The 27,141-nt window shown below is 42.6% G+C and overlaps 1 protein-coding gene across 3 annotated transcripts in view; it reads left to right on the top strand.

Moving 5' to 3' along the window:
* The first annotated feature begins 759 nt into the window (after positions 1–759).
* TDRD7 (tudor domain containing 7) overlaps positions 760–27,141 on the top strand; it is a 50,432-nt gene continuing 24,050 nt past the window's right edge. Inside the window, exons 1-7 of one of the 3 annotated variants that reach the window (XM_044439577.1) lie at positions 760–1,033; positions 7,845–8,057; positions 8,519–8,663; positions 9,436–9,634; positions 15,311–15,396; positions 17,121–17,338; positions 19,906–20,477. In XM_044439577.1, the coding sequence (XP_044295512.1) occupies positions 7,851–8,057; positions 8,519–8,663; positions 9,436–9,634; positions 15,311–15,396; positions 17,121–17,338; positions 19,906–20,477 (1,427 nt within the window). In that variant the 5' untranslated portion in view covers positions 760–1,033; positions 7,845–7,850. Of the gene's footprint in view, positions 1,034–2,893; positions 3,151–7,844; positions 8,058–8,518; positions 8,664–9,435; positions 9,635–15,310; positions 15,397–17,120; positions 17,339–19,905; positions 20,478–27,141 lie in introns of those variants that run through there. The other 2 variants (XM_044439576.1, XM_044439575.1) reach the window with 2 other exon arrangements.

The following is a 27,141-nucleotide window of genomic DNA, read 5'->3' as shown; positions in this document are numbered from 1 at the left end:
TGGGCTGGGATCAGTGCATTTTGTATGCAGGCAACAAATGGTGTAGTCATGTGCCTTGTCATCCAGCTTGTTGTTGCCATTTCATGTGTCAGAGACACTCATTTTAATTTTGAACGTTTGGAAACTGATCATTATGAATGACAGATGTATCTTTAATCTCAAAAACCAACACCTCCAAAGTTTTTTAAATGTGTTATTTCCTGTTAATTTAATGGTGGATAAGCATTACAAAGCAAACAAATATGGCACAGAATGGAGTATTGCCTCCAGCAATGTATAATTAGAGGGAGGTTAAGCAAATAAGTCTTGGTATGAGAATAAGGTGACCAGTTTTATATTGTATAAAACACACCAGTTGTAGTGTGTTTCCTCTTCAGGATTCCAGCCTCTCCATTTAAGTCCCCTCACCACAGTTTTCCTTCCACTGCACCAACAATTAGTTAGCATTTTGTCTCCACAAAACACTGGGATTTTTTGGAGTTCCCCTGAAGATATTTTGATTCTGCCATAGACCTTGGCTGTCACTGGAAGCATCTGGTGCTATTTGGGCTACACGTGGCACTCACAGGCGGAATATCAGAAAAAAACAAACAAACGGGCCTGGGAAAATAGAGGTATTGTACACTCAGCCAAGCAGTATACTATTTCACGGCTAGAGGGCTCACTCTCGCTTTCACGCTCCACTCCTTTTCACTTTCGATTCCTGCAGTAGCTTGGAGTTTTAATTTCTAGAGCAATTATCTGTTGGTACATTCATTTCTTAAGAAACATTAGGCTATGCTAACATAGGAAGAGGTGTGGCTAGGCTACTAGAGAGAGAGAGAGAGATTAGGATAAGGCAGACTTTTTAGGCCGTGGGCACATTTGGAAATTTTCCTGAGCACCACCACAACATGGCTACCATGGGAGGTGTGTCAAAGCACATATGACCTGCTGGGAACAAAACAGTGTGGGGTCAGAGCCCAAGCCAGTCCTTTGAACCCACACTTTTCATCTACAACAGAAAGCCATTTCACAGCCATCCCAGCTACTGGTAAGAAAATGTTTGTTTTTTGCTTAAGTGAGCAGGTTAGAGCATTTTGGTGAGTGCTGAAAAATCTGTTGAAGGGGTTGAAGGGCTGGAAAATCTCACTAAAGCTAAATTTAGGAGTGGCCAAACCATTAATTCATAAATAAGGAACTCTTTGCAAAACTGTGTTTGAAATGGTCTTTTATACAGTGGTACCTCGTCTCACGAATGCCTTGGGTCACGAACAAAAATTTTGACTTGGGTTGCGAACTCCACACTGGGTGGCGACCAAGATCGCAGCCATCCCCCCCCCCCCCCCCCCGGGGGGGAGATGGCTACAATCACAGTTGCGTTCGTGCAGGGAAGATGTGCATGATCCCAGGTGCACTGCTGCAGGAAAGACAGGTGCAATCTCGGCCATCTGCCCTGCGGCTGTGCTGTGCCCGTCTTCCCTGCAGCAGTGTGCTTCTGACCACACACGCCTTCCCTGCACAAACGGAACTGCAATCGTGGCCATCTCCCCACTTGTGTGGGGGGTGGGGAGATGGCCACAATCGCAGTTGCTTCCCCACCCCCGAGTGGGGAAATGGCCGCGATTGTGCTGGGGGGGGAGATGGCCGAGATCGTGCTCATCTCTCCCTCCCTCAGTGCGCCGTTTGCGCCCGTCTCTTCCTCCCCTAGTACACCTGCGATCATGCCCGTCTCTGCCCCTCCCCACCCTCCAGAGCGCCGGGATGACCGGCACATGCCTGCAGGGATGACAGGTGCAATCTCGGTCATGCTGGGGGGAGGGGCGGGGAGAGATGACTGCGATCTTTGTTGTCACTTTGCTTCACATTTTTCTGATTTAAAAAATGGTTACAAAATGGATTAACCTCATTTACATTGAACCTTATGGGGAAATTTAACTTGGCTCATGCCAGAACGGATTAAGTTCGTGAGCCAAGGTATCACTGTATCCTGTTTTACTATGAATCACTACAGACAATATTGCAAACATAGATTGTACTATAAATGAAAATGCACCTAACACTCTTAGGTAATTTGGATATATTACTCAGCAACTAATTTTTAGTAAGTCATATTTTGAACTGAGCAAGACTGAACTTCAGTTATGGTGGCCTTACACTCAGACTCGCTCTCTTGACCTTCATGACTGTAGGGGAAAACCCTGGTAGAATTGCCTTTCTGTTTCCCCCTACAGAAGGCGGGTTAAATAGGTTAGAAATGAGTCTGGACCGCAGCAAGAGATTCAGGAAATGCGTCCTTAATCAGAGCTATGCAAAGGTGGAACAAATAAAACCAGTAAAACAATATTCTCTCTTTCTCTGGGAGAAGACACAGGCACTCCACACATGCTCATAGGTCCTCTTCATTCTATAAGCTCAATTAAAATCAGATTTAGTTTAAGCTCCTCCGGGAAGCATTCCCATTCCTAAGGCAGGTTTTATTGGGCTTTTGCCCTGTTCTAGTGCGGTCGGAGGAGGCCCGCTTAGCGCCAGCTCTCTTCCGGCTGCTCCTCTCCTGCCCGCTCGGCTTAATCCTATTGGTGGCCTTCACGTGCAGGGGAGAGGGCGTGCCCGCGGTTGTCGGCGCCAGGGCTGGAAGGAGGGTTCGGGGCGCCGCGGCGCATGCGCGGCCATTTTCCTCGCTGACCGCCGTCGTGGGCCGCTGGCCCTCCCGCGGGCTGGGCAGGCGCGGCAGAAACGGCTTTGCGGAGCGGGGCGCCTGCTCCGAGGGCGGGGTCGGCGAGGGGAGGGGGCGCGGCTTAGGCGGCCGCGCAGCAGCACCGAGGGAAGGGGGCGTGTGTGGTGGCGAGTGGCCCGAGGAGGGGAGGCGGCTGCAGCGGGAGGCGCACCGCACCGCAGCGCGGCGGACTCACGCCCTGCGGGACCGCCGCGGGCCTGGTGAGTCGTGCCTTCCCTCCCGTCCCCGGCTTCTGCTTGCGCTTCGCCTCCCCGGGGGGCGATTGAGGGGCCCGCCTGCCTGCAGCCGTCGCTGTTATTGCTTGCTGGCGAACGACGCCTGCGGTGTGATGGGGTCTCGGGCGCTATCCTGATCGAGCGAGAAAAATAAATCAAGCGCGTCCCACTGATTCCGGGAGGGAATGAATTAAGTCCATGCGAGGCTCTTCCATTGAGGTCAGTGGAATTTAATCTGGGATCCGTGCCTCTACTTCTGTTTGTGTCCCTTTTCTAATTTCACTGCACGGAAATGCTCCTTGCCACGTTGGGAGGACCATCCTGACGACCTTCACCCCTCATCTTTCACAATCCCTCTTGCCTCTGTCATCCCAGATTTTATTTCCTGCTTTCTCAGTTTTCTCATCTCTGCTTCAGTGTGCTGACTTTGTAAAAATAGGATATGTGGGGGTTTGTTTCTCTTATTTTGTATTTTGGTGGGGGGAACAAGGAGGAAGTAAATAAATTTATTTCCATATTTTTATCCTGCAGTATAGCTGGTTTTTGAAGGTGGCTGATACTAAATAGAAAAATTAAAGAGTATTTTAAAATTAAAATAAAATATCTCTGTTTAGGACAATGGTACAGAACTGTCTGAAAACAAGTGAATGTTTGCCTTTTTGGAACAATGTTCTTCTGTATCATAAATTTTTGTTATGTCAGCATTTGCCAGTGTATGCCTGATGAGTGGCAGGGGCATATAACAGTCTGAATTTGGGAGAATCCTGTTGGATGCATTCCAATGAATGCTGACAGTCCACTTTTCAACATCCACTGGTGTAACTTGGAGTGTCTGGGATTGCCAACATTAATGTCAGTGTGTCAGCATCTGCTGTTTCCTGGATGTTCACAGTTAAGGCATGGTAGGGTTCTGCTCAGGTGTTACATGCATGATGTCACATGAACAAGTCTCAGGATCATGAACTCCATTTCCCTCTTTCCTAAAAACTTTATTATTTGTTTTAAACAGACCAGTTATTCATTATATCCAGATTTGAATCAGTTATGGTTAGTCTTAATTATGATTTGTTTATTTATTTAGGATTAGACAACCAGGTAACCTATTGATGTTTTTGACTAGAACTCATATAAGTCTAAATTATTGTGGCTACTGGTAGGGGATTATGGAGGTTGTAGTCCATGATCCAGAGCATCTGGAGGGCATTAGGTTGCCTACCCCTGGGTTAGGGAAATAAACCAGATTCAAATTGTGACTTACAAAGTTAGTCCGTCCCCAAGCCCGAGTTTGAAATGAAAATTCTCAGTTCAAGCATACTAGATTGAGGGTAAGTAGCCTGGCGCTTTCTGATTGTTGTGAACCACAATTCCCAGTATGGCCAATTGAGGATCATGGGAGTTGTCCAAACAGCTGGAGGACACCAGCTCACTGCCTCTGATTGTATCTTACTTGCACATGATTGGCACATCCTGAATGACTTAGAAAGTATATGTGTGTTCCCATGATACTTAGAGTGCAATCCTGTGTCACCCTGACCTCATCAGGGGGGCAATAGGATTACTGAACCCTAGATCCCAGGTTGTGAAATAGGACCCTGCAGTGCCCCCAGCCCACCCACCTTGCAGCAGGCACAGAAAAAACCAAGCAAGTTATGTCAAAAATGAGGTCATAAAAATAAGAATTTCTGGACGTGTTGTAAATTTGCCACAGGTATGGCATCAGTGTGTTTAAAAACCTGAAGCTGAGTGCATATTACATGTTTTGCAAACCTTGGACTGATACAGGAAAGAAACGTCGTGTTTCAGCACCCCATGCATTTAGTTCCTGTTTTGAGCTGATTTGTAAAAATCTAGGCAGAACTACCTTTCTCTCTAGTTGTGGTAGGTTGACTAAGCTATGTGGATTTTTTTCCTTACTCTTTGTGTGTGGTATGGTAGTGGGGTATTCCTAAAGCAGGGATTGTTTCTTCTGCTAAGTTCAGTTATTGATATTTCAAGATACTTGCTTCCATCTTGAAGATTAGCATTGGCCTCTACCACATACTGCTTGTATAGATAGATAATATTCCTATTAAATTTTATAAATCTGCATGCATATGTGGTAGACATAACGTTAGACAACTGAACATGGCCAGCATTAAGTGTCCACTGCATAAACTTGAATTCCATAAACACTGCAGCAAATTCATCTACAACATGCTAATTGCTATGGTTCAGACCATTTATAGGGTGTGCTTTGCATCTATTTTATAGAGATTAGTCTCCTTACAACAGCCATGAAACATGGAAACTTTTATGATGAAAAAAAAATTGCTTTATTTACATCTGTTCTTTATCATTTATCCCCTGTAGAAATTGTCCCCTGTAGAAACGGTAATAAATACAAAGATGCAGTGTAATGATTTCTACCCTTAAACAGATATAACAGCAATAATTACATTGGGATGGATTTTTAATTAAAATCATTTCTCTTTGTTCACCCTGAATTACATATTCTTCTTCTTATTATTTCTGCTACCTTCCCCCCCCCCCCCCGCCGCCTTCTTTGGTTGTCCTTGTATCACTTGCTAGATTACAGTGCTAGAACTCTTTTATTACTTGTCAAAAAGAGATAGTGGATGGCACTAGCTCTTTATCTTTTCTTCAACTGGGTTTGCAGCGACATGGCAACCCCACTGAAGCCTTTAGAAATACTGCTCTACTGGTGGAGATGCAGATACACTAGCAGGACAACACACTTGGCACCAGAGCACCCCAGGACACTAGTGGAAAGTTCCATGGGTATCTTCTACCATTGTTGTCCTGCCAGCAAAGGCAGGCCGCAGTGGGGAGAATTTGACTGAGTGAGAGGTGACTATGGATCCTAATCATTCCTCCATTTCTCCAGCACATCCAAAAAACACATCTAATGCTATGCCAGCGCTGGGCCTGACATAGGTATTTTCTTCCATTGGAGTCAGCTGGGAGGAAAAAGGCACTGAATTGCTGCAGCGATCCACCAGGGCTATTGATGTGTTGGACCTGCTACTATTAATCTCTTCCCCCCTCCTTCCCCCAGTTGATGCTTAGGATTGCTCTGATGGCTAAGGCACTCTTCAGTTATAATCCCTCCAAAAATGCATATTTTTAGAGCATGTTAAAAAACCTCTACTTGCTCCCAGAAGAATAATCTATCTGCTAAGGTTCTGCATGAATGCTGGTTTGAGCATGTCTCCTGGTTGGAAAGAGAGAAGCTCCAGAGTAGTGACTCAGGCAAGGTGCAGCAGACAGCTACATTTCTCATACCTTAAGCTCACAGGAGCTGTTCTTTTATGATAGCTCACAAATTCCGCTCTGATAAATTTTAGACAATTTCTGAAAGAGAGGGTCGTTGAGAAGGGACATTGGCCAACTGGGATTCTCTTTTGCCTTATAACTTGAGAATGTAGCCAGGCTTCTCATGCTCCCTCTACTGTTTGAGTAGGAACATGAGACAGCAGTCTTGGAAGTATGCAAAGAATTTTATGGAAAACCGGCAAAGTCAACCTGCTTGGTTCAATAGATGGAGGATTTCCTTATCTTCCACAAGTTAAATTCTGCTTATATTGGCTACCCTGCAATGATACTTGCAAAGAAAATACTAGCCCAGCATTCTGACTAGTAAGACACCTACTTGTTTTCTGTAAATTGCTATTCAGTTTAATAGTAGCTTAGAAACTGTATGTTGGCATGCCAGGATTAAAGTCTGTAATTGAAACGCTACCTATTAAAATTGTTGTTCAGAAAATGGAACACATCAATGGAGCCAAGGCTTAGTTTCTCCTCTTTGATTAGTCTCACGGAATGTATTTGTTGAAATTACATTCCAAAAAGGTTTTGCACACCTGTTTTTATAAAAGCTTGAGAAAACTTTTCTTATGGAGAACTATACAGGTTTGTTGTTATGTTTGTATCAGATTTGGATTGGTGTAGATGTGCTTGTGCTGATTTGCATGATCTCTGGCTTAAGCTACAGTGGCTTGTTTAATCTGTGGTACATGCTGGGTGCCATTTTCCTAATAACCCACTACAGTACTGCTTTTTGTGTTGTCCAAGTTCAGGCAGCATGGCTTGTTAAGAGGAAAACTGAACTATCAAATAACCCAACTCCAGGCCATAGTTTATTTAAGGGTTGTTTCCCCCCCTCCTAACAAGCCATGTTTCCTGGGCTTAGAAGGCATGACAAGCCACGACCAAGTGGGTAATTAGGCAAATGGTGCCCAGTACAAACCACAGCTTAAACAAACCACAGTTATTTGTTTAAGCCATGGTGATTGTATGAACCTGGTCATTAAGAATGGCCTGAAAAACAGCGTGGCTAAGCGAGAATTTGAATCCCCGCTAATGTATTTAATGTAAGTTACCCTTGTCTGGTGGCCATGCTTGTATCCTTGAAGCTTATTGGCAGTAACCGACAAATCACTTGCTGAGCAAAGGTTGATCTGGTCCACCTTCTGTTCACACAATAGTCATTTAGAGTCTATAGGAAGCCAACAAGTGGGACTTAAATGTAACAACACCTTTGCATTTGTGCTTCCTATAACTAGTATTGAGAGACATAGTGCTTCTGAAATTGGAAGTAATATATGTTAGCCAATGATGGCCTTACTTTCTTCTTCCTTTTGAAAGCTGTTCAAGTTGGTGAGCATCACTATATCTTGTCCTGGTTTACCTGTACTCTGCATGAAGAATTTCATACTGTTGAATCTCCCATAATTCACTTTCATGGGATAATGAAAGAGGCTGAGCTACCGAAGCAGGGTTTTTCTCTCTTTTATTAGATGTTTGACACTGTGAAATCACTAATCAGTCATCCTGTGTTGATTATTTAGCCTCAAGTAAGTGGTTCAAAATAGAGAAGTAATGCCAACTTAAATGTAACTGCTTTTCTGTTGTAGGCGAAAATGCAGGAAGCGGATCTAGTTGCAAAAATGCTTCGAGCTGTTCTCCAGTCCCATAAAAATGGAGTACCCTTTTCGCGTTTGCAAGGCGAATATAAATCTTTAACTGGAGACTGGATTCCTTTTAAGCAGCTGGGACATCCTACTCTAGAAGGATATATAAAGAGCATTCCTGGAGTTGTTAGGATTGAAATTGGTAAATCTGGTGAGGTAAGACATTCAAACTTCAAAAGAAACCTTTAAAATTAACTTTAATTCAGACTTTTGTTCCTTCAGTGCAAAAAGTAAAAATGGTGTCTAGATACCTGTGGGCAATTATTTAGATGCTGCTGTTCTGTTATCGTGGTCTTCAACCCTTGGTAGAGGATGGGTTTAGTATCTTCTACTCTTTAGACTTTTCAGATCTTGGACCTCACACAAAAGCATATCTTGTGTATTCATGTACCTGGTAGTGTTCACCGGAGCAACGTTTCTTGTGCTACTCTGGCAGATTCCCAGACTACTGCATGACAGTGTATTCCTTTGTTTGCTTTTCCACAGTCCAAGCATAATGCAAAGAGTGGGTGGGGTTGTTTCCAATTGACAAGCATCTCCCATCACTCTGAATGTTTGAAACTACTGGTAAATAATTATCTAATCTTCTGTTGTTGTGTTTTTCCTTCTTTCTTAAGCAGGTGATCTGCCATGCTGTTGTTTGCCAAGAGACTGCAAGAATTGCTCAGCTTGTAGCCTGCCAGAGAACTTCCAAAAGAAAATCAAGCCGGCAAGTGAACTGCAGGATGAGACTGAAAAAAACTGCTCCACTCACCTCAGTAGGTAAGCTGCAACACACTGCACTGGTATATGCTTAATTAATCAGCTTTGCACTAATCACTAGCAGAGCTTCTCTATTGTGTTGGTTCTGCTTACTGCAGTGAGCTGTGCTTACTCTTGAACAGTTCATGTTATGCAACAGTTTGGCTGACCATCCACATGTGCTTCACACCTGTGTGTAAGGAAAGGGATACTGGAAAAGAAAGGAAGAACAGACATTATTTCTTGCAAAATACACTAAAATGATAAACAGGCCTATTCCACCAGCCTTGCTGAGAGGTTTTTTCCCTTCTCTGTTTCCTCCCATTTCATTTTCCTTGTGTGTTGTGTTTTTAGCTTGTAAGCCAGTGCCAGGGACCACTGGAATGTGTTTGGCTGAACAATAGAATGAAAAAAAACTAACACTAGATACATAAACAATTGTGTATATTGTCATTCTTGATTGTTCTCCATGTGTTTCATTTTATTTTATTGTATTTGGATATTTATCAGCCATTCTTCATGCTGCTTGTTAACTCCATATTATTTTGTGATGATGGGGTATTTATGGATTAAAATGTTAATTTCTTCAACACATGTATTTGTGTTTTCAAAGGGGCTATTGTACAAGCAAACTTTTAAGGCACTCTCTGCAGGAAAAAATGTTGACCTAAATGTGCTAGTTATATTTTTCTTTGTTCTGGTAAAATGAAGAACTTTGGTTGAAATGCTTCTAAGACATTGCTACTTTGAAAATAAGATTTAACCCATTATGTCTCATTTCTTTGTGTTATAGGCAAGCCAAAGGGCACCTTGAGGAAGCCAGGATTCATGAATTTTGCAGAGGAAAGCAAGAGGCCTGCAGCCCCACTACTGAGAAGCAAAGGAGGTTATGCAGCAGTTAGACCTACATCACCATATCCCATGCCGTCAGAATTTGGGATGGCTGCACCCAAAGAAGTCTTAATGCAAGGACACATGACTGTGATGAGCAGGTTAGAGCTTGTCTTAGAAAACATGCTAGTATACACTGCACTAATGCTCTACAATTGTGTACATACAAAGGAGAGAACTGTGTTCCAAATGTATACAGAAGTGTCCGAAATACTGTGTTAGCAATGTGAAAATATTGCAGAACTGTTTGAATGAAATATGCAATACTTTTGCATGTGAATCTTCTTTTAATTGTCTGTGTTCTTGTGTTTTTAATGATGGCATGGGTTGGATAGTGGAAAAAATTAGCAAAGAGAATATCTTTGGCCTTTATTTCTGTTCATTTAGCGGAAAACCATCTTGAGATTGGGTGCATGGAATTACCTGCTCAATGTTTCCTTTTTAACTACAGTAATCCAGTTTAAAATTAGTATGGCTAATTACACTGCTACACAGCTCCTAGAACGGGCTGCAAAAGTAGTGGTATAAATGATGATAGGATTGCTAATATATGCATCTACTCTGCTAAAGAAACAAGGTTCTGAGGATCAGATGAAGCGCTTATTTGAGTAGATGGTTCCTACAACATGTGGTGGCAAGGCCTTTGTCCAGTAGAACTTCTGCAGCCTCTAATTTTTGCTTCAGATTCCTCTGTGAAGTGAAATAAATGGCGGGAGATTCAAAACTGCACGTGCACAATTAAGGAATGAATGTGTAAACACTGAAAAGCTGCTCAGTAATTTAAATAAACATTTCAGTTTTCTGTGGTCCATGAAAGTTCTTTCAGACCCTGATTAGAAAGAGATGCTTTTGCTGGTATTTTCAGGAGTCTGTTACTGCAGTGAACAGCCAACTATGAGAGCTGCAGCCTGCTCATGTAACAGGGTTACTCGTAAGTGAGTTTTACTGAGTAATCGTGCACACTTATTACATAATGAGCATGAACTGCAGCCTTAATGTATATAATGAATGACATGCTAATAGCAAATTAATTGCTCTTAATTATGTTATATGCATATTCCCTGAGGCTTCTCTCTAAAATGGTAAATTTCTTTCTTCTGTCATTTGATGTTGTGTACACACACACTTAAATCCAATATTAGGTGAGCAGACCTATTTGCACAATTGGAACTTCCATTCCTCATCAAATACGTGGCCCCCAGATCTGCCCCAGAGGGTCCTTTAATGCTCTGGAAAAGATTTGGAAGGTTGCAGAGAGGGAAGGGGAAATTTGATCTCCCAGAGGCATTCACTTTGTTAATGAAAGGATATTATTTCTATGCCCAGATAATTAAACCTTCTTTTATCAGTATTGAAGATTTCAATTTATAATTTCCATTTTATTCTTTTCTAAGAATGGTGGGGACAGCTATTTGAGGTACGGAAGTTTGTAGTACCATTTCAATATTGGGTTTATTTGTAGTTTAAGTGAAGGCATTTACTATTAAAAGTTCATAAGTGTACCGTATGAATATGTAGTAGGTGAATGCTTTTCCTACCACTTATTTCCATGCCAGGGAAAACTTCACTGGTTAAATGCCAGTATGTTGGGCTCCTAGGTAAGTAGAATTCTCTTCCAGTGTCCCACAATTGATATTCTGCTCTACTTGGGTTTTACTTGGTGCCATCTTTGGCAATTGAATTTTGGGGTGGTCCCAGTGTCCTGAGGCATCTTCTGCCAACCTTGATTGGTGGCCCATCTATGCCTCTGTATGAATGTTGCTATTTGCGAAGTCGTGTCCGACGCATCGTGACCCCATGGGCAACATTCCTCCAGGCCCTCCTGTCTACCACCATCCCTCGGAGTCCACTAAGCTCACACCGACTGCTTCAGTGACTCCATCTAGCCACCTCATTCTCTGCCATCTCCTCCTCCTTTTTCCGTCAGTTGTTCCCAGCATTAGGCTCTTCTCCAAGGAGTCCTTCCTTCTCATTAGATGGCCAAAGTATTTGAGTTTCATCTTCAGTATCTGGCCTTCCATATGAATAGGATTAACCATTTGCCTGGTAACCTTGAAGTTAGGTTATTTTGATTCTCTTTATATGGGGCTGCCCTTGATGGCTGTTAGAACCTACAGCTCATTCAAAATGCTGCAGCCAGATTGTTAACAGAGACAAGGTGGTCTAAGCATACAACACAAGGGTTTTCTTAATCCCTCAATTATGGAATGGTCTCCTCAGTGAAGCTTGCCTGACACCAACATTGTTATCTTTTTGGTGCCAGATTGAGAGTGCCCTTTGTTCTCAGACTTTTAGCAGCATATGGTAAGCTTTAAATCAGGCCCTGATTTTCCTTACTGTTGATTGTTTAAAATAGTTTAGATATTTAAGATATATGTATGCATGTCTTTGTGTGGTCTGTTTGTATATAAATGGTTTTGCATTATGTATAATAGCTATTTTTAAGCTTTTCAATCATCATAATCCACCCAGAGAGCTTCAGCTAATGGATTGTATAGAACTGTAATAAAGGAAATTAAATAATGTCATGGTGGGGGAAGCATGAGGATGAAGAACAGATCCCCACATTTCAAAGATGGAGTAATGCTTGTTCCTTGTTTCTTGAACGCATGCCTTGTACTGAATCGATTTTTTGGGCTTTTTACTTCTTTAAAAAAAACAGATTAACATTTACTCAGTTGGCAAGGAGTTTTCCAACTTTAGAAAAGAAATGTTTAAAAACCACTTCACATTTAAGTCCCTCCCCCCCCAATTCTAGACTTTAGACCAATGGCATTTTTCTTCTCCTCCTCCTTAAAGCAATGCTGTTACAGACGTTCTTGCACAATTGGTCAGTTGTATTTAGGTCTTCAGTGTCTTAGATAATGTCAACTAAAAGGTTATATTCAAAGCTGAGCATAGAGAGACTTCAGACATTGACAATGACCTGTTCTTGAATTTCAACAAAACTGTACTGGTGCATCTAATTTCCGTGTATGTTGATGCAAAACAAATCAACATGATGCTGAAGTTCTGCTGATACAGTGCAATACCGCCCACACGCATGTGCACGCACACTATCCTTTCAGCTAAAACCCAGCTTGACAAGCTCAGCTGCTGTGCCATCACTTCTCCGTGTATTGTTTGTTGCTCTTCTGGATCAACAAACCATGATGCAGCTAATGTCCTTGCTGGCCCAGCCACAATGATGGACTTAGCAGAATAGTTCAGATTACTTGAATAATCCTCCTATTGTGCTATTGTGGCTGACAAAATGTATTTACTGAGGAAGCTGCCAGGAAAAGCAGCATTTTCAAACTGCAGTGTATTTGCATGGATCTGGGAAGAGTATTGAATGACAAGAGACCCTTATACAAGGTGGAATGTCTTCCTTGAAAGGAAAGGTTTCTTAAAAGAATGCACAGTGCCAGGTTTATTGCGAACATAGATAAGAGTGGGAATACCCTGCAGTAGGGGTGAATTGTATGGATATCCACTGCCTTCACCTGAAACACCTGGTGGTTGGTAGGTCCTGATTTCCCAGTTTCTCCATGATTCTGTTTCATTGTCAGCCCATCTACAGAGCAGGAGTGGTAGTGAACTCTACTATTATCAGCCACAGGTGTGTGTGTGTGTGATTTATTTATTTATGGATTTATATCCTGCCTTTTCCTTACAAAGGGCTCAAGGCAGCTTACATCTCCTCCTCCATCTTATCCCCACAACAACAACAATTTGTTAGGTTTTTGAAAGCTGTCCTAACAAATAAGTTATTTGTTATGGTTGAAAGGAACAAAATTTTTATTGTCATCTCCCTGCTGTGCAGAGATCTTTTACATGCAAGGGAATATTTAAAAATGTTTCCAACCAGTTGTCCAAACTGGTACAGTCTACTCATTCATTTCCATCCCATGCTACTGCATGATCCAATGTAAAGACAGCTGTGGAAAATCTAGCAACTGAAACTCCAGCCCTTTCCCCTTTCACCTGGAAAGAATGACTGGGGGGATTCCTAGGTTCTCCAGGCCCCTGGAGGAGGGGTCTGCTAAGGCAGCAGCTATGAGTGCTAGTTCTGGTTTGGTTTTTAATCTTACAAAAGTGACAAAAAGCAAAAGATGTAGCATAAGTCCTGCTGGCAATACCTTAATTAGGATTAGTCGGAATAGTGAGCAAGCTTTCAGGTTCTCCAGAAAAAATCAGCAGGCTGTTTGTGAAGGAAGGTGGGAGAGAGAAAGTTGGCTTGATCTGGATGCCATGAAATCAGTGTTTACTTAGTCACATGATGGAATGCAAGAACAGACTTAATTCGGCTTGGTTCTACCATGAAGCAGACAGCTTCAGGAGGTTTGGGACTGTTTAAGCTGCCCAGACAGCCCTTGGCTATGGAGCAGTATTTTATTTTTTTATTTATTTTATTTATAAAATTTGTATGCCATCCAATTCCTTGTGTCTCTGGACTGCTGACAACATAAATTGACAATCCACTCTGACTGCAAATTAATAAAATGCAACAATAAAATTCAGTATTAAAACATTAAAATATTGATTAAAATCAATCAATATTTTTTATCCAGTGCAGTACTGAATTAATGTACAAAATTTAAATTCTGTGTTGGATTGTCTTTAGAACCCTAAAAGGATCAAGTTAATTATGACTTCTTTTACTCCTCTGGATGCCAGTTTTTAAACAAACTATTTTTACAATTTTGGGATGCAGTATTGCCCATCCTCTTCTAATAGGTGTTATACAAGTTGCAGATTGCACTAAAATCACCAAGAGAAAGGAAATAGCAATGACTGCTCCCCCATTTTTAAAAATCTGAAGTCCAGCTGTTCCCTGGATCTGGATTTTTTAACTTGTCAAAACTGGAGTATTAGTTGTCACTACATTCTTTGTCTAAATGGGCCAGGGTGCAGTCTGAAACCCAATAGCACCTACTAGAACCTAATCCAATTAATAGTGCAACTCACTGTGTTTCATGAGACATGCTCCCAAGTAAATGAACATAGAATTGCTGACCAAAGTCTGCTAACTTTTGCGCTCTAGGAACTAGACTATAGTCCATGACAACTTGTAACCAAATAGATTTGTTAGTTTTTAAGGTGCCATGAGTCTCATTGTTTTTGGTGCAAAGGACTAAAACAGATGCTCTTTTGAAATCATCTTAAGACTGACTAAATGCAGGTTTTGTAGCTTCAAACACACCAGTGTTTTCTTTGTTCCCTCCCCTGTTTTCATCAGGTGCAAGAGGGTAAAAGTTCTAGAGGATTCAAAAGCTTTCTTGTTCTATGACAATTTAGTCAGCATTAAACAGAGGCAAAGTTATACTGTGGGATTGATCAAACAGAGCCATCTGGTGGTGAATATTATTTTTTAATGAAGAAAGAATGTCCTGCAAATACACAAGCTTTCAGAGTGAAGTAGTTGTGTTGCTTGTAGATGATTAGTCATTCGACTTTTTCTTAAATTCTGGAATGAAGTGAAATCTCTACTAATAAAGGCATAAATCTTGCTGCTGTGATAGGTAGATGCTTAAAGGTGTGCTTAATTATCTAGTTGAAATGTCCCTTTTTTCCATGTGTAAACTGTTTTGTTAGATGAAGGAGTCTTTTCTGGGCTACAGGATCTGTGGCATCCAACATGCAATAAAATGGTTCTCTCTTGAATAATGTGATTACTGTCCATTAATTCATACAGATATAAGACATGGCAATAGTCTTATGTTGAACATATTAGCTGATGGTATTTAAGTGTGTAAATTAACTCATAGGGGTATATTCTGCTCTGGGTTTTTCAGGCCTGAGAAACGACTAGTGCTTCCACCACGGTTTCAGAGGGAGCTTCAAGTTCATTTATCAAGAAACTTGTCCTTGGATGTGAATGGTATGTTACCAGGGCTGCACAAGTGAATGGCTGACTGCAAAGACCATACTTTCTGCTAGCTACTTGTGAAATAATTTCTATTTTGGTATTCTAGCAATATTATATGTACTTATCAACACAAATACTAGAACTGTAATTTTATTAATTCATGTATTCTCTAGATCAGCCTTTCCCAACCTGGTGGCCTTCAGAGGCATTTGGACCAAAACTCCCAGATTCCCAGCTCACAGGACCATTGACTTGGCAATTCTGGGTGCTGCAGTCCAAACGTATCTGGAAGGCACAAGATTGGGGAAGACTGCTTTAGGTCAATTGACATGCAAAGTCAATTAGTTTAATCTGTGATTAATTTAAAAATAATTGGATGACAGTCCAAAATAAGTGAACTGTTACTAGCACATTCCAAAAATAATTGAGTGCTAGTACTAGCCAGAGTAGACCATTATCCTCAGTGTTCAGCTCCCATGACTTTCAATAGTTCCTTTTTTTCAGAACTAGGTCTGTTCTTCCTTGGTAAATACATAATTTTCCTGAAAAGCTCAAATTGTACAACATTGACTTTTGTTTAATTAGCATTGGTAGCGTTAGCTTTGGTGCATCAGAACTCATGATAAACTTTACTTTTGCTGTTTCTTATCCTTCACCCAAGTAATAAGAGTTGAGTTTTTAATGTCCAGTGAGGAAATCCATAACTTGGCAATGGAATGTAGAATTAATTTACATGGATCATCAAAAAAATTAAACACTTTCTTAAAGTCAGTGAAGCATTTCTAAGCATTTCTTTTTAAACAAATTGTCTGTTCAAAAGGGGAGAGGGAATCTGTTCTTTGTGGTCTCTGTGCATCACAGATAGGGGCTTTGCATCTGCCTAGCGGGAGCTGCTCAGTGAAAGGAAGGAAAGAATCCCATCACAATTATGCAAGATTTCTTATTGTGTAAATATAATGTAAATATGTGCCTCACGCACATGCACATATTTACATAGTTTCTTTTAGTTCAGGTTAGCATTTTTAAAACCTCTTACACTAAAGGTTTGTTTGGTCTGCCCTGTGATTGGAAACACGAAAATTGAGAGGCACAAAATTGCCCAGTCATGTATTTCCCCTTCTCGCTGCCACCCCGCCATGCCCCTTGGTATTTAGTTTGGGATCCTTGCTTATTCTGATGTGTGAAGACCAGTTTGCCAAGCTTTCTCTACTCAGCTCAATGATTTGCTCAGCTTTCTGTATCGCTGCACCTTTCAAAGGGTAAGCACCTGTTCAAAACCTTGGTGAAGGTGTAGCACACCTGAGCTGTCTCATCTCCACTGCAGCTTCCCACCCCAGTCAGGAAGGAAGGAAGGAAAGAAGGAAGGAACCTTCACGAACAGGAAGGGCTAGTTACCATGGTAACAGTTGCTAGGGCCTAAGCTACTACTTGTATGTAAACACTGACAGTGCCGGGCATGTAAATTGCTGCAACAGTAATCTTCAGCTGGACATCTGAAATTACTCGAGGATTTTTGCCTCCTGAGTCTCTGTATGGACATGAAGCTAAAAACAAAGGTTTTGAAAAAGGAACTTGGTTACTGGGTTTGGGGTTTCCCATAATATCTCTCCCACTCACACCCCAGATGGAAAATCTAGTTGCTAACAGGCTTCCTACTTTTGGCTATAATGATAGTTCTGCCATATTTCTTTTTCAAAAGAAATACAGGCTTCAGGATTGTGTGCTTGCTTTTGCAGAAAATATGAAAGAAACAAGGCAGTTTATGCAACCTCCCTCTTCTTATCCTTCAAATACCAATATAAATGAAGTTCAGAAACGAATTAAAGAGATTGTGGATCGCTTCAGCAATGGAATTTGGTTATCGAAGATACCACATTTGTACAGAGAGGCCTATGAAGAGGACTTGAATACAGCCTTGCTCCCACAGTTTGAATACTGGCCTCATGTTTGTGTGGTAGGTGCCAATTTCATCACAGCAGATGAAATTTGATTTTTAAAAGCCAGATTTCTGATTTGAACCAATTCAATTAATTCAAAAAGCTGGTTTATAAGGGAACTTAAATGGAACACACACATCTTGAGGTCTACAGCAAGGTTTTCAGGATCTTCATTTTTATAAGAACAATGAGCCACATTTCAGGGATATGAACTTGCTTTGTATCCTTGCGCATGTACAGAGTGATACCAAAACTTCCTCATCCCAGTGGAGATTGAATTTTGCTGTGAAAAAGCAACACAGGTTGTATAACAAAAGGTTTTAGATTGCTTCTGGATTGCATAAAATGGGGGGTATAGAACCTTCACCTTGTAGGACAAACTCAGCCTATGCCACATGTGCAGTTCCTTCAGGGGATGAAGCGTAAGATGTCAAGCCCCACCACAGCAGGACTCCCCTCAGAAGGCATTCCTGCTGATATCTCTGAACTGATATGGGCGATAGCAGTGAGCAGTGGTGCAACCCAGCCATAAAACCCCTGCCTTGAGAGCAGTGGGTTTGAGTGGTGGTGGGGACTTGCCTGCTTCCCTCCGCATGGGTGGATCTCAGCCACCACTTCCCTACATTCCTGTTACTGTCTCCAGTGGAGATAACAGTGGAGGTGGTGGACCATAAACAGCAGCTCTTCTGGTGGGTGACTCCCACTGCCTAGTTTGCGTTACATCCTTGCTTGTGTCCCCAGTGGAGAGCAGCAGGGTTGGGAGCACAGCTTGAGCTTCCTACACACTGCCTTCAGCACAAAGAAAGAGAAAGAGAGATGACATTGGGGGTGGTGTCTTACCCCTGACATTATGTGAACCCTCATCCCAAAACAGTATTGCACTCCTGGTATACAGCCTGTGTTTGATCCTTGTTTGGGTGTGCTGTTCACCCAATTTGGGCATGTAATATATTCAGTCAACAATTGTATGGAGCAGGGCTGGCCTCCACCGTCATCTGCAAGTGGTGGCTGAGGAGGATACTCTGCTGTATGCATATGGGCGGCTCCTTTGTGACATGGAGCCCTACACACTACAGGGGTCCCAAGATGCGTAGAGCAAGCTACTCACTGCAGATAGGACACATACCTGTTCATGAGTAATGGGTCCGGGTGTTGTAGCGATGCGTCTCTACCAGATTGTTAATTGCAAGAATTGAAATCTGATATGGGAATTACCGTATTTTTCGCTCTATAAGACGCACTTGACCATAAGACGCACCTAGTTTTTAGAGGAGGGATCCATGGAAAGCTTCCTGATAATCACAGGCACGTTCCCCATCACTTCCCCATGGGCTTCATTAAAAGATGGGTTGCCATTTGAAAACACACACCGACCGGTGATTAACAGCTCTCACCTACACCGGAGGAGGGGGGCGGAGCAGGGCACACCGAGCGCGTGCCGGCCAGGTGTGGTGCAGCCAGGCCGGCAGTGTGCCGGTGGTGGTCTTCCAGGCGGCGCAGCAGCGGTGGCGGGTCTTTCTGGGCGGTGGGGGTGGGCAGTCTGTCTCTCTGTGCGGCTGGTGGGTTAAAGCCCACGGCTCCTCCTCCTCCGCACCACTCCCCCTGAGCGGCACAGCTCTCACCTGCGCCGGAGGGGGGGTGCGGAGCAGCGTGCGCCGAGCATGTGCCGGCCAGGTGGTGCCACGTGGTGCAGGCGTGCCGGCAGTGTCCCGGGCGTCGGGCACACACACATTTGCTGTATAAGATGCACAGACATTTCCCCTTTTGAGGAGGGGGAAAGTGTGTCTTATAGAGTGAAAAATATGGTATTACAGCTCATTAGAATGCATGCTTGTTCAGGAAATATAGACATTTCCAAATGGGAAATAAATGGAAAGCAATTTGAATAAATGATTTCACATTTTCTTGATTATTACGTTAATCCACCATGACTTTTACAATATAGCTAATGTTTCTTCAGGGAGTGATGTAAGATGGCAATAATCTAGAATCTTTTAACAAGGTATTTTCAAACTGCGCCTCTTGCATGTATTTTCATTTTGCATACAATGAATAAAAGTGGTAGATTCCACCTTCATTTTTTAAATTGCAGACTAATTACACATTTTGGTTATGATGGTCAGTGTGGGTAAGGAAGACTATCTGAGTAAGTTAAATTACTCTCGTGGAAACTGGATTAATGGTAGCCAACTCTCATAAGGAGGAGATCTTGCCTGTCTTAATGAAACAAAAGTCTAAAATTTTCTACTTAATCCAAATAGTAATAAGAAAATAAAGTTCTGCTGTTGGAATAAGATAATGCAGATTAGTTAAGCCTGCATTGATCTTGCAGTCTAGTTCTGTTGCATAGTTCAAAGTCATTTCATGTATGTGGGGCAGCAGGTAAGAATAATTATGCAGGGAAGGGTGAACATGCATAGCTTGAGGTGCTAAGGAAGATGGCGGTGGGAAACTGAATGGTGGCAGGGGGATTTTCAGCTAAATGGCCTGGTCACAGATGCTTCTGGAAACCGGCTTCAAATTACCTGAAATGCTCAAGTTTCAGTGATAAGTATTTTTAACTTGCACTCTTCTTCCCTCAAAGGCAGAGAAGGTATGTTCTGGTGGCCATAGAGATATACTTCTCTACCCTGCTGGAAAACCGCATCATTCCCTAAAGGGTGTCTCAAGCCAAGAAGGAAGGCCTCAGCCTCCAGTAATAAGACAGAGCTCTGAAACCAAAACAGCTGTACCCCCTGGGGACTTGAAGCAGAGAATTGCAGCCATCTTGTTGAAATATTCCAGTGGCCTTTGGGCTAATGCACTCCCAAAGGTCTACGAAGACACGTACAAAGCAACTTTGCCTCAGGATCTTCTGAACAACCTTGACTCGCTCTCGGATGTATGTTCAGTGGATTACATATCCGGCAATCCCAAAAAGGCAATCCTTTATGCAAAGTCAAAGCAGCACATCAATGAAAACCGGAATGTTAATGCCAAAGACCACAGTCATGGCAATCTGCAGAGACCAGTGGAGCAGCAGCACACTATGATAATGCGGGAGTCCCAAGAGGAGCATGTAGAGGATATAACGGTGCCTCCTTTAATTGTCCCTGTAGAAGCCTCACCATCTGTGTTGGTAGTGGAACTGAGCTCCACAAATGAAGTTGTTGTCAGGTAAGGTTACTGTCACTGTCTCTTCAAACACTGACATTATGCATAGAATGATGTGGTTTGGCTCACTGCTTTGACAAGAGGATAGATTAAGTATTTTTTTAAGGATTGTATCCATTTATGTCTTTCTTGCTGCTGAGTGAAGAAAAGGAGAGGTGACAATTTTAGCAGATTCTCTTGGAGGCCCTCTGCCTCCCTCCCAAATCTGATCTAGTTAGCCGGGGCATCTTTTGAAAAACCGAGGTGAGGCAAGAAAGAGGGAATTTGCAAAAATCACCTTGCTCTCCATTCCATTCACAGAAGCTTCTGTTGGAGCAGAGGAATGCAATACTATGCCACTCAGAGAGCTTCCATATTTCATATTTAAAAATAATATTTAAGTCTGACAGGCAGTTGCATGCATATTGCCTTAGAAGTAATCCCCATGAAGTTTGTGCAGGATTGCTGCCTGAATTTCTCTGTTAAGGCTGTACTTACAGTTCCATAAAACTGAACTTATGACCAGCTTTCAAACAATTAAAAGCTTGCTTTTCTGTGTGAAGATGGAGCCAGGGGCGGGAGCTCATTCTGAGATTTTTGACACAAGAAGCCAAATACATTTTATGTATTCTTTGAGACTTCTTATTTAACCTTACCTCACTAGGATCATCTGGTGGTCATATCAGAGTATCTTGGGTGAAAGCCAAGAAAGTAGTTCAGGTAAAGGAAAGATTCCCATCATGTAACTGAGAGAGACACAATTCCTCCTCCACCCATGCCCCCCCTCATGCCTGCACAATTTGTTCCAAGGGATTGAAGACTCTCCAGAACAGATTTTCATTGATAAAAAGGGCTGCTGGGAGAGATGGGGAGGGAAAACCAAGGAAAGTCTCATCGCATGAGTGGACTTCTTTACTCCACTCATGTGACATTGGATTCCGCCCACCTTTGTCCCTGTCAGCTCTCTGAGCTATGTAATGTGTTCAGCTGAGAATTTTCAGATTATTAATATTCCTCACTCTACAGTCCAGCAGCATGCATGGTTCACTTGGAGAAGCACGCCTTTTGCTCAGCATCTACTGTCTGGTTCCTGGAAATTTCTGGACAAGTGCCCAGTCCAGTACATAGTTACTCAAAAGTTAATCCTACTTCACTGACTGGGACTTACCGTGCATAAGATTGTGGCCTCATCTTTCTTGTTAATCCTCTTTCTTGGCATGCAAAGTTACTGCCACACCTACTCTGCAAGTAAACACACAAAACAAAAGGCATAGTGCTTCAGGATTTCACTTCTATGTTAAATAAGAATTCTAGCATACTTAATCAATACAGTAACAAGATAGTAGATATGTTTACACAGGTCATAAATAAATTTGTGTTTCACATATCTAATGTTGCAAAGAATGCTTTGGATTTGATAGCCCATGGTCTGTTCCAGCCTTCTAGGAAGTTACGTACATTCTTGAACCATACTGACAAATATGCACGCACTTGCTTCATGCACACTGTTAACTGTTAAAACATGATGAATGGCACAGGCCATCCTGATTGTCTTTTGCTTTTAAGGATGGATCATGAATAGCTGCCTGGCTACAGTTTTGACATCGTGAATGCCAGTTTTGACACCAGCTAAACATCAGTTAGCCCTGCAGTAATCACAGAGAAATTGCACATTGCAGTCAAGGTGTAATGGCCACATTCAGAAGGTCCTGTATGGTCTAGAGTAGTGGTTCCCAAACTTTTTCACCCATGGAACCTTTGTGAAGACATTTTTTTTCCTGCAGAACCCAAACTCTATCCCTGATTTTTACTAAGCATTGTGAACTTACAACATCCATCCTTCTTTCATCTGCTCCTATTGCCTGAGTGCTTTGCACATAGTAGGTTTGGAAATAAAGAGAAAGCATTTTAAATATAATGAATGAATAAAGCAATTATATGGTAGTATCTCAAATGAATTCTTTTGATTAGTCCTAACACTATGCAATCGAGTCCTAGGAATTAAATGATGTGATGCATTTCCTAGTTTGCCGCTTGGATGCCAACTGACAATTGAATAGTTGGCCTCGTGTTGTTTCATTTTAAAATCTGTTTTAACGTTGATTTTTGAGATTTATTGCAGAACCCCTACAAGACTTTTTTTCATTTTTTGCCAACTCCTAATACTATTTTTTATTTTTTCTTAACATGTGCAGTTATATTAAAAATGTAAAATAGAAAAAACTAGTATAAACAGAATGAAATAATGTGAACAAGATAAACAAAACAGACAAGATTGCCAAGGGAATTTTAAACAGATACAGTCTATATTACAATCTCCCAAACTGAACTCTATCTTCCCATACTTTATGAGAGTTTACTGAAAAGAGATCATTAATCTATGCATCAACAGATACTGCTTTCCTCCTTCTTTTCCTAACTGCCAATGAACTTCCATTAATCATGCTAAGCACAATAAAATTTCCATTTATCATTAAATTCTTCTAACAGTCTTCTATTTACATAGTTGGTAGCTTTGCTATCACTGCATATTCTGCTAATCTGTTTCTCCATTCCTCAATAGTTGGGGGCTCTGGTGATTTCCATTTAGAAGCTATTGACATTCTTGTTGCCGTAGTCATATAATTAAATAACTCTGACATATTTTTCAAAAGGGTCTCTGGGATGTTATTCAAAACCATGTTATTCTTCATGGTCTCTGTGCACCACACATATGGGCTCTTTGCGCATGTGTGGAGCAGTTTTCTGGAAGATTCTAAAGCTGATTAATTAGTATTTGGCAGGAGCCCAGCCCCAAACGTGGCTAGTGTGAGGGTGAGGCTTCCGCTGAGACCTCAGTTCTTCTTCGACTGCCATCACAAGCACATTGGGAAGGTCATCTCCGATTTACCTTGCGAGTTATACTTGAGATAACTCCTGCCTGGTCAGGTCTCTTCTTTCTTCATTTTTTTCTCCATACTGCTTGAAGCAAAAAAGAAAAAGAAAGGGTTAGAATTATTACACCAAGAACAGCGGTATACCACTGAAGCCCTATTTGTCGCACCTTGTTGGCCAGACAAGATGGCACTCAAGGTCCCATTTCACAATTGTACCATGTGCGGTAGCAAACTCTTTGTCTTTTCTGCTTGGGAGAGTTGCACGTTGTCGAATCTTGCTATCATTGCCAGGGTTTTACTAAGCAGGCAAGAAAACACTGGGCTGACCGTTTAAAAGCTGAACTTTGGAGTCTTGCCTTGCACACCGAGGACCCACAACTGTCCACCTCTGTGGCTTTTGCTCCCACAGTAAACAAGTCACTAGCCCCTCCACCAGCAAAGATGCCTATGGTGGCAAAGCAGAAAAAGGCAGAAAAGAAAGCAAAGCCACCAGAATCACTCACCCTTACTAAAGAGAAGAGGAGTGCGAAAAGCACCCAAGCACACTCGGAATCGTCATTACCAAGTGGCCTCCCATGTTCAGAAGACACGGTGCCATCCCAAGACCAAAACAAACCAAGACATTTGCTGGACCCATCTCAGCCTCCAAAAAGCACTTTGGTGTCAGAGGGAGAAATTCAAGAATCACCCCCAGTTCAGCTCGCAAAATCGGACCATCCCTTGGTACAGAGATGGGTCTCTCCCTCACCCTCGATTCCGAGTGTTTTTCTCCAAGCAACAAATTGCTAGACATCATTTTCGATCTCCTTTGGCTCAAACTTCTCATAACAAACATCAATCTCACACAAGACACCAAGGGGATTTCGATACCGATTTCTACATGGAATGATGGGGATCCATCGATTCCAAACAAGGGTCACACTGGATCCCTTTGGGCTTGGAGTACAACCCCTTACCAGATCCTAGTTCCTACAGCCCACTGCAAGAGTCTGCTTGAGACCCTGCCCACATAATATGATTTTTGGATAGGCCACTTCTGTCCTTCTTTCCTAGCCAGCATACAGATAGGACCAAGTTTCTCTCTGAACAAGGACAATACATTTTGGTTTTGATGGTGTTCTCTCCAGATCGTCATTCTGACATGCTGCCAGGTGTTACTACAACTTCATTTGATTTATCCTGGACACCAGAGGACACTGGACTTTTCACCTCCCATGTCCTCCATATGGCCCACAGCCTAGAACTTAATCCTAGGCAGGAACCTACTAGAGCGAAAGACCCAGTCTTCAAGGCCATTGATGCAGAGTCTGCAGGCTCGGGCACTATTCTGCTCCTGCCAGCCCTGCTTGATGCAATGCACCCTGAATGGAGGTCTCCAGCATCAGTAGCTCCTCCACCTTGCTGGCTTGAGAATATGTATCGGGTCCAAGAGAAAGATGCCAAATTCTTGTTTCAGCACCCTCAGCCTAACTCTATTATTGTCAAGACCACCTAGTCACATTCCAGGAGAGAACATGCCACTTCGTCAGACAAAGAAGGCAGGCGCCTTGATGCTATCGGTTGCCGCTTCTATTCTTCTGCAGCCTTCTCTATAAAGATGGCTAACTACCAAGCTACCATGGCTAGGTACTACCTTATGCTTTGGGACAAAATGGCATCCCTATACTCCTCATTACCTAACAGGGCTCAAGACCTAGCAAACGAAATAAAAAATGAGGCCAGGCAGAAGATCCTCATAACTTGACACCAGCTGGAGGGTTGTGTACATAATATGGCAGGAGCAATAGATTTTCGCCGCTTTGCATGGCTTCGATTTTTGGGTCTATCAGGTGAAGCTAAGGCAAGAATTGAGGATATGCCATTTGACGGTGCTGGCTTGTTCCACGAGACCACGGATGACCATATGGACTCTGTTCAGAAGGCTAGGAATATTGCATGCCATATTGGGCTCAATCAAACACTGCCCGAAAGGTCATATGCTTCGTGTAAGTGGTACAGATCCTCCTACACTTACCAGTCGAGGACTCCTGCCCCCACAGCTGCAAGACATTGTGCTGCCACCCAGCCTAGGTGCCAGGATCCCCTAACATGGATCCATCCATCCCGGAGGTGCCCTGACGATTTCAGGAGGCATCTCTGACTCTTTCAAACACCTTGTGCTATATCCACTACTTTCAATCAGCAACTTCAGCCCTTTTTCCACACTTGGGCTGCCATCACCTCGGATTTGTGGGTGCCATCCATCATTGCCCGTGGATACCATATCGAGTTTCATACTTTCCCTCGTTCTATGGTACCAAAACTGACTGCTCCATCACCTCCCCTCCTACAGGAAATTTCTTCCTTGTTTCATAAAGGAGCTGTGGAACTCTCACAACCACAAACCCCTGGATTCTATTCCAGGTATTTCACCATCCTGAAAAAAGATGGAGGTCTCCATCCTATCATGGTCCTCCTCTCTCTTAAAAAATATATTCAACCCCAACGTTTTAGGATGGTGTCCCTGCAGTCCATCCTCCCTTTACTCTCCAAAGGTGTATGGTTCACATAAGTTGACCTAAAAGTCACCATTTATATATCATATATCCATTGAGGAATATCACCATTGAGGAATCCTATAGACCTTTCCTCCGTTACCAGATAAATAGTAAAAAATTTCAATTCACAGTTCTTCCCTTTGGGTTAGCAACAGCACCCTGTGTATTTACCAAATGTATGGCAGTTGTTTGTGCATACCTCCGTCTCCATGGCATTCATGTACATCCTTACCTGGATGACTGGCTTATTGTAGCTCAGTTGCATGAAGCCTCCCTAAAATCCACAGAATTCACTTGCTCCCTCCTCTCCAATCTGGAAGTCTACATTAATATAGCTAAATCTCACCTTTCTCCTTCCCAGTCGATCAACTTCATCAAAGCCAGCCCCGAATTGATGCCGGTGAAAGCTTTCCTCTCCCGGAACAGACTGTCCACCATGTCCAGAGAGGTCGTCTCACTGATTGATGCCCCTTCACCAACTGCCAGATCAATCCAACACATGTTAGGCCTGATGTTCGTGGTGATTCCAGTCATTCCGCTAGCAGGGCTATTATGAGACCTCTTCAATTGTGGTTTCTGGCATCCTTCGATCAAATAACTCAACCACACCATACCACAGTCTGCCTTCCACCTCGAGTCCAGAAATCCCTATATTGATGGACAAAAAGAACCAGCATGGCCATTGGAGTCCCCTTCTCCCCTCAAGACCCTCAAGTGACTGTTGAAAACGGCCTTTCTAGTCGCTATTACCTCTGCCCGAAGAATGGCTGAGCTTGCTGCCCTCTGAATCGACTCTCCACATACTATTTTCCATAGAGACAAAGTCATTCTTCGACCTTAACCTGCCTTCCTACCTAAGGTAGTATCTTATTTCCATATCAATGAGCCTATAATTCTGCCTTTGTTCATCCAGAATCTGTCTACTCCTATTGAAACCACTCTACATTCCCTGGATGTGAGAAGGACTCTTGCCTTTTATAAATCAAGAACCCATTCTTTCAGGCAAACTCAAAGACTGTTCATCCTGTACGGTGAACCATGCAGAGGAAACCCAGTTTCCCCTCAGAGGCACTCTAGGTGGATTGTCCATACTATTCTATTGGCCTATGATCTCTCCGGCCTCCAGCTTTTTGGACCTGTCAAAGCTCACTCTACTAGAGCCACATCCACCTCCACGGCACTCTATACTGGAGTGTCCCTGACTGACCTATGTAAGTCAGCGACATGGTCAAACCCGTCGACCTTCATTAGACACTACCACCTTGATGTCAAATC

This window comes from Varanus komodoensis, unplaced genomic scaffold (assembly GCF_004798865.1).
Source record: "Varanus komodoensis strain SLA01 unplaced genomic scaffold, ASM479886v1 scaffold35, whole genome shotgun sequence".
Taxonomy (NCBI): domain Eukaryota; kingdom Metazoa; phylum Chordata; class Lepidosauria; order Squamata; family Varanidae; genus Varanus; species Varanus komodoensis.
This window is presented reverse-complemented; position numbering and strand designations above follow the sequence as displayed.